This window comes from Myxine glutinosa, unplaced genomic scaffold (assembly GCF_964187855.1).
Source record: "Myxine glutinosa unplaced genomic scaffold, kmMyxGlut1.1 SCAFFOLD_2330, whole genome shotgun sequence".
Taxonomy (NCBI): Eukaryota; Metazoa; Chordata; class Myxini; order Myxiniformes; family Myxinidae; genus Myxine; species Myxine glutinosa.
The window spans coordinates 23,604-44,446 of record NW_027618425.1 but is presented as its reverse complement, the minus strand read 5'-3'; the positions used below and the strand labels follow the sequence as shown (position 1 = coordinate 44,446).

The 20,843-nt window shown below is 41.8% G+C and overlaps 1 protein-coding gene across 12 annotated transcripts in view; it reads right to left on the bottom strand.

The window, feature by feature from the left end:
• Window positions 1-20,843, bottom strand: part of LOC137425382 (uncharacterized) — a 47,220-nt gene that overhangs the window by 2,832 nt on the left and 23,545 nt on the right. For 3 of the 12 annotated variants that reach the window (XM_078769387.1, XM_078769388.1, XM_078769397.1), the window contains 5 exons: window positions 17,255-17,416; window positions 10,476-10,601; window positions 10,123-10,252; window positions 1,222-1,421; window positions 169-314 (listed from right to left, as the gene is read on the bottom strand). In XM_078769387.1, coding sequence (XP_078625513.1) covers window positions 169-314; window positions 1,222-1,421; window positions 10,123-10,252; window positions 10,476-10,601; window positions 17,255-17,416 — 764 coding nt within the window. The remainder of the gene's footprint in view (window positions 1-168; window positions 315-1,221; window positions 1,422-10,122; window positions 10,253-10,475; window positions 10,602-17,254; window positions 17,417-20,843) is intronic. The other 9 variants (XM_078769393.1, XM_078769398.1, XM_078769391.1 and 6 more) reach the window with 8 other exon arrangements.

Sequence of the window (20,843 nt, the reverse complement as noted above, 5' to 3'; positions counted from 1 at the left end):
ACCGGGCTTGTCTAATAGCATTTAGCTTGTACTCGAGAGGAAATGAACAAAAGGTGTGATTAGGCTCACGGCTCCTATTAAAGTTGGGCAAACGTCGAGCACAAGCTTGTGCCGCCATACAAAACCATCGGAAGGTGTAAAACGAACTGAGGTGCACGTTGTGCTCACAATGCCATTCACCAGTCTCTGATCCCTGACACTGAGCAGGAACTTATTGAAGAGTCTGTGTTGGCAGCCATTGATGGTGTCTGGCTGCAAAGTGCGCTGACTCGAAGGCGAGCTCTTGCCTGCAAGAGGCCGGTTAATCCAAGCTGCTGGTAAATAGGTCGTTAAAAACAAATCATCAAGCAATCATGAACTGCATCCTTTTTATATCGACGGCTCATCAATGACCATTAACGGTACTGAACTAAGGAATTATTGGATTACGGCAAATGATAAAAAATTGCAATCTTTCGGATAGAGAAACATCATCCTAGACATAAGTTTACATTAAAACAAACGATTTCTTCAATTGTACATCTCAAACGGACTTCATTTTCTTGATGTCGACTTTGTACGAGCCCAACTGTGCCGCACCACCACTGGACCATACAAGCAAGCCAATTCTAACCAAATTCACCTGCAAAAGGATCTTTGAGCCATGTGCACACCTGTACATTGTACAGATACAGCAGGGCCACAAAGCAGACGATGTGGGTACATTTTATGTACACAGTGTAAATGGCTCGTGAATTATTGTAATAAGGAGAGTGGCTCAATTATTAAGTGAAGTTCAAATAAAAATAATTATCAGTCGGTTAACAAACTCGCAGACCGATATAAACTGGAAGCGTTCTTCTGCAAGATGTGCAAATCTCATGCGCTGTATTAAGAGATCATGGGCCCGAGACTTGTGCTGTTCAGCGATTCAAGATGGCCGACGTACCTGTCGTGAAGCACGTGCAAAATTTAGCAAGCTGTGATACGGATCGAATAATTATTTACCTTTTGTTTCATTTTAAAAACCTAAACAAAATGATAAGCTTGTCTACTGCCTGAAGTCACCATAAAGCGACAAGCTTTACCCCTGAAAGATTTGTGAGGTAATTTACCAAACCCAATGATATCCTGCAGTTACTGGAGATTTGGGGAAAGACTGAAATCATCAACAATTTCTTTCGTGAAACAAACTGAAAACCAAAATGCATTAAATATTACGACAGTTAATAATAAAGCCACCTGATTCTTCCTGTGACCCCAGGACTCGAGGTCCAGGGCAGGGGGGGTGATCCGCATAATATGGTACCGTGGCAACGCGTTCGAGCTCACAGTGCTTGGCTGGAGGGAGATGGTGAGGGGCAGCGGGGATGCAAATGAGGTCCGTGGGAGGAGGAGTAGGGTAGTTCTGTCGTACCACTGGGGTTGGGGCATCAACGATTCTGTGGCAAAACGGTTGGGAAAGCTCTGTGAAGCTTTCACTCATTCATTCTTCTTTTCTCTCGCCTCTAGAACAAGCTCCCACATGCTCTTCAATCCCACTCCTCCCTCCAGGTCTTTAAAACAGCTGTTCACCACCATCTCTTATCTTCCCCCACCCAAAACTTTTCAAAAACAAAAACAAAAACAAAAAAATCTTTTCTACCCTTCATTAATTTCCCCAAATCCACCTCTTTCAAATTCCGTTTTCTTTCCTGAAAGTCCTAGTAGTGTCCATTTGTTTTATACCTTGTACCAGCCCCCCCCCCAACCCCCCCCCCCCCATCCACAGATCTACCAATGTCCCTGTTCTCTATTGTTGTGCTCCCCTATCTCCCCATCTTGCCTCCCACTCCCTTTATTATATGTTTTATGTGTTTGTGTTTATGTTTTTATGTGTTTTATGTGTTAACTCTTACACGAGCTTCGACTTTGTATACAAAAGATAAAAATATAAAAATATATAAATAAATAAATAAATATTTGGCAACCCCACATTTACTTAAAATAGACAAGTTGGTGATTAGTTGTTAGTAGCTGGATACATATGCGCTGTATGTGCATTCAGGACAGGAACTACATTGATCAATATCGTAATCAATACAAGGGGGGGTTCAAAAAGCTAAACATGCTCATTTCGTATGCCCGTCCAATCAAGGACGTTTTGAGACTCCTCCTCTTATGCCTTCTGACATAGTTATCGTATTCATTGTTCTTCTTCTTCTTCTTCTTCTTCTTCAATTCTGTATCTCTGCAACGCCAAGCTCATTCCTCATGAACATTGATTACAGGGTTGATTAAACTCCATAATACCGATAACAAAAAGCATTACAATTGTCACTAAAAAAGAAAACAAAAAAAACTTTAACCAGAATATGTGAAACTGTGTGACCAGAATGTGTGAAACTGTGTGAAAGAATATGTGAAAAAAAAAAAAAAAACTCATGTGTAAAATACCAATAAAGTTCCAGAATATGTATCTCTGAAATGATGCACTCAGTCTTTCTTAAAGTTACAGGAATGATTCACTTAGCCCATTCATTTATAAAACCTCATAAATCTCCATTAATACATTTGAAAGTAACAAGAAAGTTCCAGATTCCAGTGCACAACTGAATAGCTGTTTGATATTATTAATTTTGGGAATGACATGACTCAATGTGGAGGAGCAGGGAAAGAAAGTTTGATAAATATTTGTATAAATAGGTCTTTCAAACAACAAAACGAAAATGGGACATTGGGGTGACATATTGGAACGATAGGGGAGAGTGGGGTAAGTTGAGCCTAAGGGTAAGTTGAGCCACCCCATGTTTCTTAGAAAGTGAAATATTTGAAGGTGTGAGAGCGCCATCTATACTTTCATAGCAACAGTCTTTCTTCCTGAGTACACATGCAGAGGAATATGAAGCAGGGGTAAGTAAGATCTAATGAAATTTGTATTTTTTTCGGAATTCCCCAAACTTTGAGTTATGGTGTTTTGAGGGTGATAACAATAGAATTAATGGAAGCTTAATGAATTGTTTATGTAGTAATGTGAACATGAATGGTGTAGATTATTTACCTGAGAGTATGAATTGTAAATTGAATCAATACGTGAAATGAGCATGTTTATATTCAAAGTGGCGCCCATGGGGTAAGATGATCAATTGGGTCGGGTCAAGTTGAGCCATGGCTCATCTTACCCCATGAACATGTGTGCAAGATAAAGTTACTGCTTTATACGCTAGTTGGAGTTGAAAACTGTAGTTCTTGTAGCACCGATACTTGTGTATAGATCTAAATCCTATTCCTAAGAATGATTTATGTAAATATTTTTGCATTAATCACAGGTAAATGGAAAAATGCCTCGGGACTATAAAAGGAAGACAGCACGTGGTTGTTCTTCATAATTATTTGAAATACAAACCAGTTCATCAGCATATCTGACTGATAAATCTTGACGATTACATATGTATGAACATTCAGCCAAAGTTTACTGATAATTCATGTGTCTTACCAATAAATCAGAACACAATACATGTATAATTATTTCAGTTCAAACGGTTAAATTTCATTAGATCAATTACATCATGTTACTTTGTAATAGACACGAGGTGCTTCTTACATGTGCGTAAATTTCACACAAGGGAAAGGAGCATTTATCAAGTTTCAATTATTGAACTGAAAAATCTGATCTGAAAAACGTGAACATTTACAGGAAACTACTTTGTCTTGTTTTGCATTGTTAAAGCTATAAGCAACAGCTTTTGCGTGATTGTTAAAAAAATGTATATTCATTAATACTTCATGCATTCCCAGTTTCAATGGGTTTTCTCAGTGTTTTATCAATAATAAGCTTTTCCAGTGGATCTGGACTTAAACTTTTTGTCTCAAACTTGTTTTATTGCTGTTCTGTCCTGTATTGAGCCGGTGAATTTGATGGGACACAAAATGTTTCATGCTGTTTTTTTCTTGTGGCGCAACTTACCCACTGGCTCAAGTTACCCCGAACCCATGATCAACTTGCCCCATCATTGGGGCAAAATGAGCCATTAGACAACTTTTTTTTGAAGGCCTCTGCTAATTAATTACATGAAAATGAAATGGTAACATGTGTATGAGGGGAGAAGCAAGTATTTACACCATCATAATCACTATGGCTCTGATGCACAGCACTTTATAGTTGATGTCCAGAAGGGCATTACTGAAAAATGGCTCATCTTACCTCACTCTCCCCTACAATATTGGAAGGCATCAATCTGACATGTTTCACATGATTGTGAACGATAAACATCCCCTGGTATTGTTTGTGTGGATATTAAACGTGTTCACTGGCTCATTAATTAGTCTCGCCCAAGAGGGGATGCGAGACTATTGTAACTGTTTATGTGTGTGTCCATGTTTTTTCAGAGAGTAGTTAATGCATGGAACGTTCTCCCTGGAAAGGTAGTGGCAGCAGAAAGAATAGATAAGTTTAAATTGGAATTGTATAGGCCCCTGGAAGTATTGGAGATAGAGGGGCAAAGGGATGTTGCCAGGACTTTTAGGTAGCTCAAGTATGGATGGGCGATTGTGTGCATTTGTTCGGAGTGTTGTCTGTGGGGGCTCGTCAATGTGTGAAACAAAGAAAAGAAAAAACTATTCAAAAAAAGTCTGTCTGTGAACAGGATATCTCAAAACGTTGTGGACGGATTTAGACGAAAATTGGTGGATGAGTTGGGTGGGTGACAAGAACAAGCCGATTAGATTTTGATCCAGATCCGGCCTATCAGTGGGATATAATAATAAAAATATTAATAACAACCATTCCTTTCAAGCCGTGAGGCACTCTACCAAGTGCCATTCTAGTATTACAGGATGCAATCACCAAAATGATTCTTTGTGCAGGTCTAAATGTTGGCAAAAGGCTGAAAGTTTCATTTATTGTATCATGGAGAACCATGCCTCAAAATTCGGTCACAATCACCATGTTAACCATGTATATGGTATTGTTATTATTATATGGTAGCGCTATATGGTATAGCGCATGTATATGGTAGCGCTATACAAAATAAATGAATTATTATTATTATTATTATTATATATTTTCACTTACATTTTTTTGTCTCTGCAACCGCTTGTCTGATCGATGTGAACCTTCAAACATAGGAGGGACTCCCCACTGATAATATTTTATTCACAACTCTGATGTCTTAGGTCACATGGTATGGCAGCCATATTGGGTTAAAGGAAAACATTTGGACATCTTCTCTGAAATCGCTCAACAACAAAAAATTGAAACATGACATATGTCATCAACTCCCCATGGGGTATATAGGGTGATAACGATTACATCATCGGTGCAGTGGTATTCTACCCATAACTGGTTAAATAAAAATCCTTATCCAAAAAAATAATGTGAACCTTCATATATCTAATCCCCAACCTGATGCGAGTGAAGAATTTTAATTTATGATGTCATCAGTCATGTGGTATGGTGGACATTTTAGATTGAAAATTAAAATAAAATAAAAATGCTCTCCAGAACCACGTAACAGATCAATGCGAAACTTCATACCTACACTACATGACCAAAAGTATGCGTACACCACTTCTAATTCGTGGATTCGGCTGTTTCAGCCACACCTATTGCTGACAGGTGTATATAATCAAGCACACAGCATAGATCAAGCACACATGCAATCTGCATAGACAAACATTGGCAGCAGAATGGGCCGTATTGAAGACCTCAGTGGCTTTCAACGTGGCACCGTCATAGGATGCCATCTTTCCAACAAGTCAGTTCGTAAAATTTCTGCCCTGCTAGAGCTGCCCCGGTCAACTGTAAGTGCTGTTATTGTGAAGTGCAATCGTCTAGGAGCAAGAACAGCTCAGCCACGAAGTGGTAGGCCACACAAGCTCACAGAACGGGACCAAGTGCTGAAGCACGTAGCGCGTAACAATCGTCTGTCCTCAGTTGCAACACTCACTACCGAGTTCCAAACTTCCTCTGGAAGCAACGGCAGCACAACAACTCTTCATCAGGAGCTTCATGAAATGGGTTTCTATGGCCAAGTAACCGCACACAAGCCTAATATCACCATGCGCAATGCCAAGCGTCGACTGGAGTGGTGTAAAGCTCACCACCATTGGACTTTGGAGCAGTGGAAACACGTTCTCTGGAGTGATGAATCACACTTCACCATCTGGCAGTCTGACGGATAGGTCTGGGTTTGACGGATGCCAGAACGCTACCTGCCCGAATGCATAGTGCCAACTGTAAAGTTTGGTGGAGGAGGAATAATGGTCTGGGGCTATTTTTCATGGTTCGGGCTAGGCCCCTTAGTTCCAGTGAAGGGAAATCTTAATGCTACAGCATACAATGACATTCTAGATGATTGTGTGCTTCCAACTTTGTGGCAACAGTTTGGGGAAGGTCCTTTCCTGTTTCAGCATGACAATGCCGCATGCTCAATGGTTTGTCGAGATCGGTGTGGAAGAACTTGACTGGCCTGCACAGAGCCCTGACCTCAACCCCATTGAACACCTTTGGGATGAATTGGAACGCCGACTGTGAGCCAGACCAAATCGCCCAACATCAGTGCCCGACCTCACTTATGCTCCTGTCGCTGAATGGAAGCAAATCCCCGCAGCAATGTTCCAACATCTAGTGGAAAGCCTTCCCAGAAGAGTGGAGGCTGTAATAGCAGCAAAGGGGGGACCCACTCAATATTAATGGCCTTGATTTTGGAAAGAGATGTTCAAGGTTCGGGTGTCCACATACTTTTGGTCATGTAGTGTATGATTGACGAGCTAGTTTGAATATAGTTTGAAATTTTTTTCATATTCATCTTCATTGAGTAATTTAGCCTTTATGTGCACAAAAGTGGTCGTTAAATATTCTATGAATCAATCAATAATCAATAAAGCTATGGATATTGGCAAAAAAGAAAATGTAATTTTTTAAATGAAAATTTTGAAGAAAAGAATCAGATGCAGCGCACAAAGATTTAATGAGTGTTATTTGATGTGAAATCTTCCACAGATGACAGACTGGTAGGTACCTTCAAGGGTTTACAACTTTGTATCTTGGTAGATTATATTTTTCGAGGAATTGTGTGTCATTCTTAAATAGGAAGTCTTCCGAATTCCTGATATATCGTCAATTCAATTTTAAATTTGATATCAGATTTCAAATTGGTCACTATTTATGCGATTATATCAAATTCATGAAAATGACAAAAAACATAATCATCTTCTTCATAGCCACTTCAAAATAATTTTCCCAGAAAATGTCCCCCCCCCCCCCCCAACCCCCCTACTTTTCAATAGAGATCAACACCCCTGTCTCAAGCAGCTGAATAAAACTGAAGAAAGGGTGAAAACATCTGCAAAACTAGAATGGCACTCGTTAGTGCGCATACCTTCGCTACACTGAACAGTTTACGTTTTGCATCTCCGATAGGCCGGGTCAACATCCAGACCTTAACCAAAATTCTAATCGGCTTGTTCTTGTCACCTACCCAAATGATCTACCAATTTTGTCATAACGCATCCGCAACTTTTTTAGACATCATGCTATATATCGTTTTGGCCCTATCTCTCAATTATGAAGAATCACTTTAAGAATTCAAGTATCCAGGTCCGCTTCAGTAAGGGATCACAGTTCATGGAACAAGCTGTTCAACTTTTCATAGTTTTGTTCCAAATGCTCTTTCCGGGATCGTCACCGAACCCAAGAGTGCATCCAGTTGTAGTTCATTTGTGGTAATATTTCTGTGTGTGTGTGTGTGTGTGTGTGTACACGCTAAACTTGCACAGACCGGACCTGTGATGTGTGCAGCACCGACAAACCATAATAGACAATGGGTCTGGTTAAGCATTTACTTACAGTACATGAATAACATCCTGGTACTATTGTGCAGATAAGCGACATCCCACAGATTAGTATGTGTTAATTTAAGCTAAGTTAGCAATTACCTTGCTTATCATTTTTTGCCTTGAAAGAAGTTAGTCGTTCATTCGATAAAACAAATACGGGATCAACATTAACATTTCAAACCAGAACGATACTCTTCCACGTCGCTACCTCGACCGATATGCCTCCGCCCACATAATTATATCATGATTCATACTTGTACAAGGTTTGATTTAAATCCCTTCAGCTGTTGACCTCTTGATGTCAAAATATAATAATTTCATCGTTGCAGCATAATATATACTTATACCAAGTTTGGTAAAAATCCCATCACTGGTCTACAAGTTAGCGTGGTTATATAATTTTTACCTAGCAGGACCTCTGAACTTTGACTTCTTGACCCCATCGCTTAATCATTTCATCTTTACATCATTATACATACTTGTACGAAGTGTGACTTAGATCCCTTCAGCTGGTCTTAAGTTATCGCGATAACGAAAACCTATCACAGACGTACAACCCAAAAACATGTCTCCAGCGACTTCGTCAGTAGAGGGACAAAAGGATTGCTCGGACAATGTCATGGTCAACATCTCGACATACAATTAAATTTGTATAAAACTACCGCATGAGAGTTAGCTACTAACATATTAAACCGAGCTCGTTGATAAACTAGACGTCTAAAGTAAAAAGTGGATGGGTAAGTTCCCAAGGCCAACCCTGGAATTACTGTCTCATTGAAGTGTAAAAAGCAGAAACTGGAGGAAGTGGAAGAAACAAAAGGAAAAGGCAATCCTGAAGAAAAGCATCTAACAAGGAAGAAATGGTATTATGTGGCATTTTCTTATTTTGCCTGCCCTTTACAGTCATTAGTTAGCAGCTAGTTTAGTTTTCCCCTAAACTCAGGCACAGTTAGGGTGTGTCTCGCACTCTGGTCGAGTGGGTATCTGCATGTAGAGAAACTATGCAATACGACAAGTGGTAGCAAAGTCTATGCCTGTGGTATTAAAGGAAGCTCTTTGGGGGCAAGAATCAGCAAGTGAAAAGAATGCCAGGAATGTGATCCGCTAGAAGTCAAAGTGCTGTGAAAATAAATAAATAACACAGGATTCATTCACCAGACATTCCACTGCCAAGAATTCATTTCATTGTCGGGGCTTCCCAAGAGCCTTTAGGCCATGAGCTATGTCCCTCAAATTAATTCCATACCACTTCAGCTACAATTTGTGAGGGTTCTGCTGAAACACAGGGGTGACCACGATAAAAAAAAATCCAAAAGGTGGAAGAAAGTTTCGTTTTCAAAAAAAAGAGGGGGGGGGGGGGGAGTGGTGAAAAAAAGGGGGAGTGGCAGGCTGGCAACAAGGCCTAGAGGTATGCACACTCGCCTTTAAGCTGTCTAGCCTGGGTTTGATTGCAGATCCAGCAAAAAACTGCGAGCCCCGGTGTTTCACATGCAGAGTGATTAATCAATGTGTGTGCCATCCCTCAGATGGACGTTAAACGGGCATCCCGTCTGCCAGCATTTGTTGGTGGACGTCAAACATCCAATGGTGTCCTTCGCTAAGAGTAGGCGAGCCATCACCGGCACCGTGGCCAAATTCCAAATAACTGCCCTAACTAGTCGAACATGAGGCCTGGCCAGCCAGTTAGTGAAGACTCGGCCAAGCTTCTCCCAGCCGATCCTATAAGAAAAAAGTGAATTAATAGTGGCCATTAAAGAAGAAGAAATGAATGAATGAATGAATGATCGTTTTAAGGTCATTTTCCCCACTAGAACAGGGGTTAGCCTTGCGGGCCCCATGACAATCATGGTTCCCTGTTTGAGGCAATGTTTTTATGGCCGGATGCCCTTCCTGACGCCAACCCTTGGTCGCCTCTTACGATGCGCAGGGATACGGTGTACCTATTCTAAACCGGGGTACACACCGGGATCATTCATCCCAGCAAGCTGGTACTCAATTTGCCGACCTCGGAAGGATGACAGGCTGAGTCAACCCCCCTGGCGATAATTTAGCGATCGACCGGGATTCGAACCCACGATCCTAGGATCCCAAGCCGGCACCCTCACCGCTAAGCCAACACCAGGCTCCGTTAAAGAAGAAGAATAAAAAGAAAAAGATATAGAGTGGTGGTGATGGTGGTATGAGTATGTGCTTGGCTGTAGTTGGAAAATATATAAAGAGTTGGGGTGATTGTCAAGGTAAGAATCAATATTTGATAATCTCACAGTTAGTTGCATTTACAACGCCCAAAAAACCATGGATGAGGAGCTTGTGATGCAGTCATACCTCCCGAGGCAGTAACGAAGCTCAGGATTGGTCTCAACGGTGCCAGGCAGTGGTGTGCGCAAGTGAGATTTATCATGAGAAGTAGGTGAGGGGGGAGTTGAGCGCAGACTAGCAGGTTCATCTCCTGCACCTATATCAACAAAAAAAGGCAAGAAAATAAATGACAATAAACAATTTTCACCTAACTTTTATTTTAAAACTTGCAACCCATTAACATTATCGTACCCCACCTCCCTACCCCCTGCACCCTCCTGACCTCAACCACACTCTTTCGCACATCCACCTCTATATTTCCCTCTCTCCTTTAGCAAAAAGCTTTCTCAGTCCGATCGTCCGATCATTTCACCACTTACACTGCTGATAATCAAGGTCCGGTGCATCCGGTGCAGTTGCATTCTGTGCCATGTTTTGCTTCACGAGTTGCTCGCCGTTTTCTGGGTTGACTGGCTTTTTACCTCTCCCAGTCAGCGCAGTCAGAACTAGAAACACAAGTAAAAACGCAGGCCGTTCAATCTGAAGAACTTATCAAGATGCTCATCTGACTTGAGCCCAAAACATCCGCAATCAAATTTCACAGTTAACTGTCCAACTAAATAAATTCCTTTCAGAGGAACCTGATCTCACCTGACAGGTTTTACTGCCCTACTAAGACAATCACTATCTTTAACATCGACCAACTAATGCAGACTGATGTGACACCAGGCTTAACGTCCATCGGAGGAATGGCGTGCTTTATGATGCAACTTGTTATTTGCCAATCCAACAGTTTTGTTGGGCCGGGAATCAAACCCAGAGTAAACAGCTCAAAGGTAAGTTCGCTACCTCTGCACCATCCTGTCGGACAACTGGCCGGTCTGACTACAACTCGACTATTTTTTGATACTTGCTATTCAAGGCTCATTTTGTAAGCACTACAATCATTTTAAACAAAAACACGACACACCAATAGGCCAAGGCTGGAAATAAACATTTGGCAGTTAAAGGCAGAGTTCCTTGTATAAGAGATACTGAAAAGCTTGCTGTTGTACCTAAACTGCAAGTGTATCAGTGTCCCAAGTAGTACAGTAGAATAATAGCAGGTACTTGTTTGATACATGTCTTGCGCATCCTAAGAGCGTGACCAAGGGTTGGCGTCAGGAAGGGCATCCGGCCATAAAAACATTGCCTCAAACAGGGAACCATGATTGTCATGGGGCCCGCAAGGCTAACCCCCGCTCTGGCGGGGAAAATGGCCTTAAAAAACGATCATTCATTCATTCACTTGTCTGATACACAGCAGCCTCACACAGATAGCAAAAAAAGAAAAGAAAAATGCAACCAAGTATCACGATACCAACAAAGATTACCTGGGTTGAACAGTTGGTGTGAAGCAATCGCTGCATTATAAATATAAAATAACCACCTTTAGAGGCCATTTTTCCCTGCAAGCGGGGGTTGGCCTTTTTCGGGGACCGTGGTTGTTGTTGTTTTTTGGTCCCCTTTTTGAAGCAATGTTTTACGGCCGGATGCCCTTCCTGCCGCCAACCCTTTTTGCCGCCTTTTTACGACAAGCAGGGAATTACCAGTGAGCTGGTACTCAATTAGCCGACCTCGGAAGGATGACAGGCTGAGTCAACCCCCCTGGCGTTAATTCAGCGATCGACCGGGATTCGAACCCAGGATCCTAGGATCCTAAGCCGGCACCCTAGCCGCTAGCCCAACACCAGGCTTGCATTATTGTAAAGATATTGCAATGGAACTGTGTATCAGTATTTGACTTGTTGTAACCATCAATCATTCACACAAATTCAATTTTAAAGTCAGAGTCGGGAGGTTGCAAAAGTACTGATATGGACAGGAGACAGACTCTGTCCATCATTGAGCAGACTCAGTTTCAAAATGGTTTGAGTATCCGCTCTGCGTCAGGGAGGTTGGTGGTTCGATTCTGACTCAAACCGAGTCATACCAAAGACTTGGAAAAATGCACTGCTTCCTTGCTCGATGCTCAGTATTTAAATGATAGAACACAAATAAACCCCATTTGTTGGCATCCATGGGGAGGAGGACATGCCTCTTGAATGCCCCCCGCTTAGTGCGGACAAAGCTATGGCATCACCGGTGCCTGGAGTGTTCCGAGAAGTGACGTGACCCAAGCTCAGCGGCTGTGTTTGACTGAAGTCAAGCCCAGTGTTGTCGCATGTATTTGTCTACATATGTGTGGCTGTGTGCATGATTTGCGTTTCAACTCCTCCATGAACCTGAGACCATGTAGAAATAAACGGCAGTATGAACATCAGTACGTAATTGTCCACATATATGTCACACTGTGATGACTTGAATCTCTTTGGACTAAGGAATACCTGGAGGTTCATCTTCACTGTGCGCAAATTAACCAGGGGGCTGAGCGGCCAGGGGCCCATTGGGGCTCATCCCCTTCAAGGAAATGCATTTCGTCTGAATCCCAATTTGTTTCAGCCAAGAAGGATCGATGACATCAGTCCAAGGTGTTGTAAGACGTTTGATATTTTATTGACGTTGGTGTTCTTTGATCTCTTATGCATCAACCTTATACAAAACCACCTTTAGAGGCCATTTTTCCCCGCAAAGCGGGGGTTGGCCTTTTTCGGGAACCGTGGTTGTTGTTGTTTTTTGGTCCCCTTTTTGAAGCAATGTTTTACGGCCGGATGCCCTTCCTGACGCCAACCCTTTTTGCCGCCTTTAACAACAACCAGGGAATTACCAGTGAACTGGTACTCAATTAGCCGACCTCGGAAGGATGACAGGATGAGTCAACCCCCCTGGCGTTAATTCAGCGATCTACTGGGATTCGAGCCCAGGATCCTAGGATCCTAAGCCGGCACCCTAGCCGCTAGCCCAACACCAGGGTTTCTACATGCAGTGCAACACCAGCGTCAACCTTATAATAAAGTGAAATGAAAGACGATAAAGTGGAACGGCATAACGATAAACTCGTCCTGACATGATGGCAATGACAACTAAAGCCTCATTTATGGACGAGCACATGGCTGCCGGGAACATCATCTATGAGGGGTGCAGCTGTGCTGTTGATGCAGTGCTGCCTGAAGGTTAGAGCAGGGTAGCATCATCTGCTGGGGGTGTAGCTGTGCGGTTGATGCAGTGCCGCCTGTAGGTTAGAGCAGGGTAGCATTATCTTCTGGGGGTGTAGCTGTGCGGTTGATGCAGTGCCGCCTGTAGGTTAGAGCAGGGTAGCATTATCTTCTGGGGGTGTAGCTGTGCTGTTGATGCAGTGCTGCCTGTAGGTTAGAGCAGGGTAGCATTATCTTCTGGGGGTGTAGCTGTGCTGTTGATGCAGTGCCGCCTGTAGGTTAGAGCAGGGTAGCATTATCTTCTGGGGGTGTAGCTGTGCTGTTGATGCAGTGCTGCCTGTAGGTTAGAGCAGGGTAGCATTATCTTCTGGGGGTGTAGCTGTGCGGTTGATGCAGTGCCGCCTGTAGGTTAGAGCAGGGTAGCATTATCTTCTGGGGGTGTAGCTGTGCTGTTGATGCAGTGCCGCCTGTAGGTTAGAGCAGGGTAGCATTATCTTCTGGGGGTGTAGCTGTGTGGTTGATGCAGTGCCGCCTGTAGGTTAGAGCAGGGTAGCATTATCTTCTGGGGGTGTAGCTGTGCTGTTGATGCAGTGCTGCCTGTAGGTTAGAGCAGGGTAGCATCATCTGCTGGGGGTGTAGCTGTTACATTCATGCAGTGCCACCTGTAGGTTAGAGCAGGGTAGCATCATCTGCTGGGGGTGTAGCTGTGCTGTTGATGCAGTGCTGCCTGTAGGTTAGAGCAGGGTAGCATCATCTGCTGGGGGTATAGCTGTTACATTGATGCAGTGCTGCCTGTAGGTTAGAGCAGGGTAGCATCATTTGCTGGGAGTACAGCTGTGCTGTTGATGCAGTGCTGCCTGTAGGTTAGAGCAGGGAAGCATCATCTGCTGGGGGTGTAGCTGTTACATTGATGCAGTGCCGCCTGTAGGTTAGAACAGGGTAGCATCATTTGCTGGGAGTACAGCTGTGCTGTTGATGCAGTGCTGCCTGTAGGTTAGAGCAGGGAAGCATCATCTGCTGGGGGTGTAGCTGTGCTGTTGATGCAGTGCTGCCTGTAGGTTAGAGCAGGGTAGCATTATCTGCTGGAGGTGCAGCTGTTACATTGATGCAGTGCCGCCTGTAGGTTAGAGCAGGGTAGCATCATTTGCTAGGGGTACAGCTGTGCTGTTGATGCAGTGCCTTCTGTAGGTTAGAGCAGGGAAGCATAATTTGCTGGGGGTACAGCTGTGTTGTTGATGCAAAGCCCCCTGTAGGTTAGAGCAGGGTAGCATCATTTGCTGGGGGTACAGCTGTGCTGTTGATGCAGTGCCTCCTGTAGGTTAGAGCAGGGTAGCATAATTTGCTGGGTCAGAAACATCAACAGCTGTGTTGTTGATGCAGTGCTGCCAGGTGGTTAGAGCAGGGTAGCATCATTTGCTGGGGGTACTGCTGTGACATTGATGCAGTGCCACCCGTAGGTTAGAGCAGGAATTTGGAATTTGTTTAGGGTGTAGGCGATAGCTCGCTTGCTCTTACCGAATGACACTGTGGCACCTTTACGTCCATCAAATAATGCTTGCAGGGACGTGATACTCGCATAATATTATTGGCGAGTTTGAAATGGAGCTTGTTGTTCGGACAAACATTTAAAGCATATAGCAAACATATCGGCCTTGCCTATGCCTCCCGGCCTAGGTTTGAAGTATATCAGGCCCGATACAATCTTTAGGGAAAAACCACGCTAAGTCAAAGCATGGGACTTCTTCATAAGGTGGCTAACATCCCCTCTGCAAGCTCCTTAAACCTGCTGATGTCTCATGTGAAACTCATGTGAAGCTTGGTTTAACTATCAAATTGAAGATGAAAAAAAGAAAAACAAATACAGATACATTCAAAGTACACCACCCCCATGCCAAATAAATAAATATCCTCCAGCGCGGCATTGCCGGGGCGCCCAGCAGCACCCAGCAATACCACCGTGCAGCTCATCGAGACTGTATTGGGAGGGAGAGGTGCACAATAATTGATTGATTAATTGCATAATTAAAATCAATAAAAGATTGTCATAAAATATTTTCTTGTCAATCTTAATCTTAATCAATTTTTCTTAATCAATTGGCTAATAGCATACCTAAACCACCAGTGCTTCATCTGAAGCTGTAACTTTTTTGAAAATTAAAGAAGTAATTAATCGAAAAAATTAAATAATTAATTTATTAATCAACAAATAATAATTAATCGATTAATTAATTCATCAATAAATCAAAAATAGGCTCGACAGCCAAATCAATTGGTCATTGTCATGTCCAAATATCAGCTTCCTAGCTCAAAAGGTGCCTGAGATATTGGCCAGATGAGAAAGAAAATAAATAAATGATTAATAATGAAAATAAATAAAGGATAATCATAAAAAATTAAATAATTAATCAATTGGCTAATAGAACACGTAAACCACCACCATTTCATCCGAAACTGTAACTTTAAAAAAAATAATTAAGTAAGTCATTCATCGAATAATTAATTATTTATTTAATTAATTATTTAATCAATAAATCAAAAGTACCCTTTACAACCAAATCACTTGGTCATTGTCATGTCCAAATATCAGCTTCCAAGCTCAAAAGGTGCCTGAGATATTGCCCAGATGAGAAATAAAATAAATAAATAATTAATAATGGAAATAAATAAATAATAATCATTTAAAAAAAATAATAATTAATCAATCCGCTAATAGAACACATAAACCACCACCATCTCATCACAATCTGTAACTTAAAAAAAAAAAATTTTTAGTCATTAATCGGATAATTAAATAATTAATCATTTAATTGATTAATCTATAAATCAAAAATAGCCTTTGCAGCCAAATCACTTGGTCATTGGCATGTCCAAATATCAGCTTCCTAACTCAAAAGGTGCCTGAGATAATGGCCAAAAGAGAAAGGAAATGCATCAGTACTTAATTAATCGCTAATAATTAAATAACTAATCAATTAATTGATTAATCAATAAATCAAAAATATCTTTCACAGCCAAATCACTTGGTCATTGGCATGTCCAAATATCAGCTTCCTAACTCAAAAGGTGCCTGAGATATTGGCCAAAAGAGAAAGGAAATGCATCAGTACTTAATTAATCGCTAATAATTAAATAACTCATCAATTAATTGATGAATCAAAAAACAAAAAATATCGTTTTTGACAAAGTACTTGCTCACTATTGTGCCGAAATTTTAGTTTCCTAGCTCCAAGGATGGCTGAGATATCGCCCAGAAAAAACAAACAAACAAGAAATCGGTCAGAGACCAAGGACTTGCCGGAATGTACTTTTTTATCGGCCATTTTGGATCAAGTTTTTCGGTTTTTCCAAGATGGCGGCCGAACCACGTGACCGATGACATCATTATTTGTTTTCTAAACTAATTTATTCCTCGATTATGCTCAAGAAATTTAATCTTGATCGGATTAAGTTTTGTACTTGTCGAATTATGACGTCATAATGGATGCACCTATGACATCATCATTAACATATTTTATTCTCCATGGAGAGTTCTTTACAATGAGCCATGTCTCAATTCTTTCTATTCAGCACTTTCAGAGATATAGACGTGCAAAGTTTTTCGGTTTTTCCAAGATGGCGGCTGAACCACGTGACCGATGACGAAATCATTATTTTTTTTCTCCACCAGTTTATGCCGACATGGCGCTCAAGAAATTGCATCTTGATTGGATTAAGTTTTGTACATGTCGAATTATCGAATTATGACGTCATAATGGAGGCCTTGGGCCGAGAGAGTTAAAAATTGGGCACAGTCCATTCCAGGGCAAGACAAATTTGTGTGTAAAGTATGGCGATTCTATGTGCAACGGTGCAGACGTAGTACTGCGCACAAACAGACAAACAGACAGACAGACAAACAAACCAACCAACCAACATACTTGCCGGAATCTTTTCCGGCAAGTAACAAGAAAGCAAGAAAACAACCAGAGTGAAAACTGAGTACTCTCTTTCAGCGTGCGTCATTGCCGAGCCCCCTTCGGTGCCCGGCAATGACGTTATGCAGCGCATGGTGATGGCATTGCAAAGGAGCGGTGTACAAAACTCACCACTTCGTGGTCTCTTCAGAATCCGTGCACAGTAGATTAATGACAAAATTATGACTGCAAGTAAGATGAAAGAGAGTATTCCACACACCACGGCTGTCACTACCACCTCATTGTGCAGCTTATCCTCGTTCGCCACTCCTGTTGAACTGCCATCTCTGGCACCTGGCACAAAAACAAAACATAGTGTGTGGAAATGAAGGACTCATCACAGGTTATGAACAAGGTAAGATATCAAGAGTCGAAGCCTCTTCTTAACCCAACTTAATCAAATAATAATAACTTATGCCAACAAGTTGTTTGGCTCTCACCACATTTGCAAATTTCTTACCTTTAGCACTTTCAGCTTAGCATGATATGCCATTTCCTTCAGTTCCTCAATCATCTTGATAATTAAATCAGTGCCCCCTACGTTTGCTTCACTTATTGCTTTGGAGACTTGAGGCAATTACCTTTCGGCAGAATCAATATTGAGCAAACATTTAATAGCCTCGAGCCTGGTGTTGGCTTAGCGGTTTGGGTGCCGGCTTGGGATCCTAGGATCCTGGGTTTGAATCCCGGTCATTGCTGAATTAACACCAGAGGGGTTGACTCAGCCTGTCATCCTTCTGAGGTCGGCAAATTGAGTACCAGTTCACTGGTAATTCCCTCTGTGTTGCAAGAGGCGACTAACAGGGTTGGCGGCAGGAAGGGCATCCGGCCATAAAACATTGCTTCAAAAAGGGGACCACAGTGCCCGAAAAAGGCCAACCCCCGCTCTGCGGGGGGAAAATGGCCTCGAAATGTGGTTCATTTGTTTCATTTAATAGTATAGTATTTTGATACATCTTTTTTGTTACGATACCTAGAACTTTCAGGGTTCCTCCGTCAATGTTCATCTCCATAAAGTCATCTTTTACAATCGCCTTTATTATTACAAGGAATATGTTTGTGGTCATCTTCTATTTGTGGTATTTATATTCATGTTTGTGGTCATAGTCATCTTTTACAATCAATAAAATGATCCCTTGCTGTTAATGTTCGATTTTGACATGCAAGACAAGAGTACGGTATGTCAAAATCCCTTTCTACATGAGTAATTAAATAAATTCTGGATGATAAAAAGAATGTCATTCATTCAATCATTCATTCAATGGAACATGCCATTCATTCAGACTCCATTCACTCCTGGAAAATGTCACATTGTCACCATGTCAATCTGGAAGGATCGTCAAGCTAACTCACCTCTCTATTTCCAAAGTCAGTATTTAAAACAAGTTCAGTATCTTGAATGTCAAGGCCTCACCATCAGCCACGACCTCTCTCGTCCGTGTTTGGGACTGGTTTTGGAGGCCAGCAAAGCCAGCCCCAAACATGGAATCCTCTGCCATTCCAAGTCATTCCTTGAATAATCAGAACTACTCACAGCTTACAAGGCCTTTGGCCATAGCTCAATGGAGTACTTACTGCTCTCTATTAGGTGCTGTTACCCCAGCATCACTTCTGTTATCACATCTCCTATAATCTGCAGAATCTAAAGCTCTTAACGTTATTGGCATCTCCATAAATGAGACTGAAACACAAGGCCTGGTGCTCTCATATCACAGGCCTCTCTGTTTTAAACCACCTTTTCTCCAGTCTAGCTCGCTCTGCTCTCTCAAGCTTTCAACCCTCCACAGCTCCTCCAGCGTACAGGAGTTTTTCCAGTAAACTCGTGGTTAAATTCCAACATTTAAGCTTACAGTCTACCTCCACTCTTGTTCTTCTTTTCTCCTGTATGTAGAACTGCCTTCTGGAGGCTGTTCAATCTCACTCTTCCCTCCAGGGATTCAAGAAGACGTGCACACCATCTCACATAGCCCCCCACTAGTCCTACTCACTATTCTTTTTATCCACCCCCATTAACTCCAGCTAGAGTCCCTGTAGAGAGAGAGTTACGATAACCCGGAATTAGAAGCCATTTTGTTTCCATTGTTTGCGCCACACACTAGTGCACTGCCCACTAGTGTGTATACATTGTGCGTAACCTAGTACAAAATGTGAGTGCCTACATTGTGTAATTTGTGATTTGCACCGTGCCCCTCGCTTTTGATATGATTTTCTCTTTGTCCAAGATAAGAATCGGATTTTGTTTATGGCAATAATCTTTCTTCAGAAATGTAGTTTTATGTGGGGAGGAGAGGGAGGAGAGTGGGAAAAGGAATAAAAGGAAAAGAGGGGCCAGGAAGTGCCTATCATTTTCTGGACTACCTTGCCCTCTTGCGTCTTACTTTCTTGACTAGCATGCATGCACACAAAGCCGACAATGTGAACATTTTCAAATCTCTGTTAAAGACTCATTTATTTGAAAATGCCTACATCTGATTATATCTTAGGTTTTCTTCTTGTATAATTTGTATTTGTATATTCATCTCGTTGGCTTTATTCTCTTTTCTAAGCGCTTAGAGGCTCCTGCAATTTACGCTATATAAATTCCTATTATTATAACAAGATTGCCTTAAAACCATCTTGACAAATGACAGAAATGTTGATTTTAAATATGAAAATTAAAAAGTAATTTAACTTTTCATGTAGGCGCACCGGGAGAAATACATGTGCACAATTAAATTGTAATTATATAAAAGGCCCAGAAATTGTAATCGAGACTTGCAGTGGAAGAGTATGCATGTAAAACATACCCGTTTTTCATAGCAATGTACAATTAGTTGTATGGTGTACATCTAAACTATTCCAAATTACATACATGTACATAATAATAACAATAATAACAGTAATAACAGTATTTATATAGCACTTTAGCCTTAAGCCTGGTGTTGGCTTAGCGGTTAGGGTGCCGGCTTGGGATCCTAGGATCCTGGGTTTGAATCCCGGTCGATCGCTAAATTAACACCAGGGGGGTTGACTCAGCCTGTCATCCTTCCGAGGTCGGCAAATTGAGTACCAGCTTGCTGGGATGAATGATGTGTACCCCAGTTTAGAATAGGTACACCGTATCCCTGCACATCGTAAGAGGCGACTAAGGGTTGGCGCCAGGAAGGGCATCTGGCTATAAAAACATTGCCTCAAACAGGGAACCATGATTGTCATGGGCCCACAAGGCTAACCCCTGCTCTCGCGGGAAAATGGCCTTAAAACGATCATTCATATAGCACTTTAGCATGAAATGAACAAAGCGCTTCACAACATATCTTGAAGACTACAACTTACATTACACAATCTTAGAAGAATACGACTTAAAGCTACTTTTCAAAAAATACAATCAAGTTACTTTGGAAATAAATGTGTTTTGAGTTTTGATTTGAAAGTTTTTATGTTGTGTGAGGTCCGAATAGTTATAGGTAGTTTGTTCCAGAGGGCAGGTACTGAGTTGCAAAAGGCTTTGTCCCCGTATGGCATATGAGTTCTATTACAGACAAGGAGAGTCTTATCAGCGTGTGATCTTAAGTATTTGGCGTCATTAGAATGAGTGTGAGTATTAAAGACAATACTCACATTGTTAAGTATTATTAAAGACAACAAACAAAGCCAGACAATAAAAGAGAGCGTTCCTCGTATGTATTCAATGCAAGGCCAGAAACACGCGAAGATCGGACAGGAAACAACATGGCGTCCA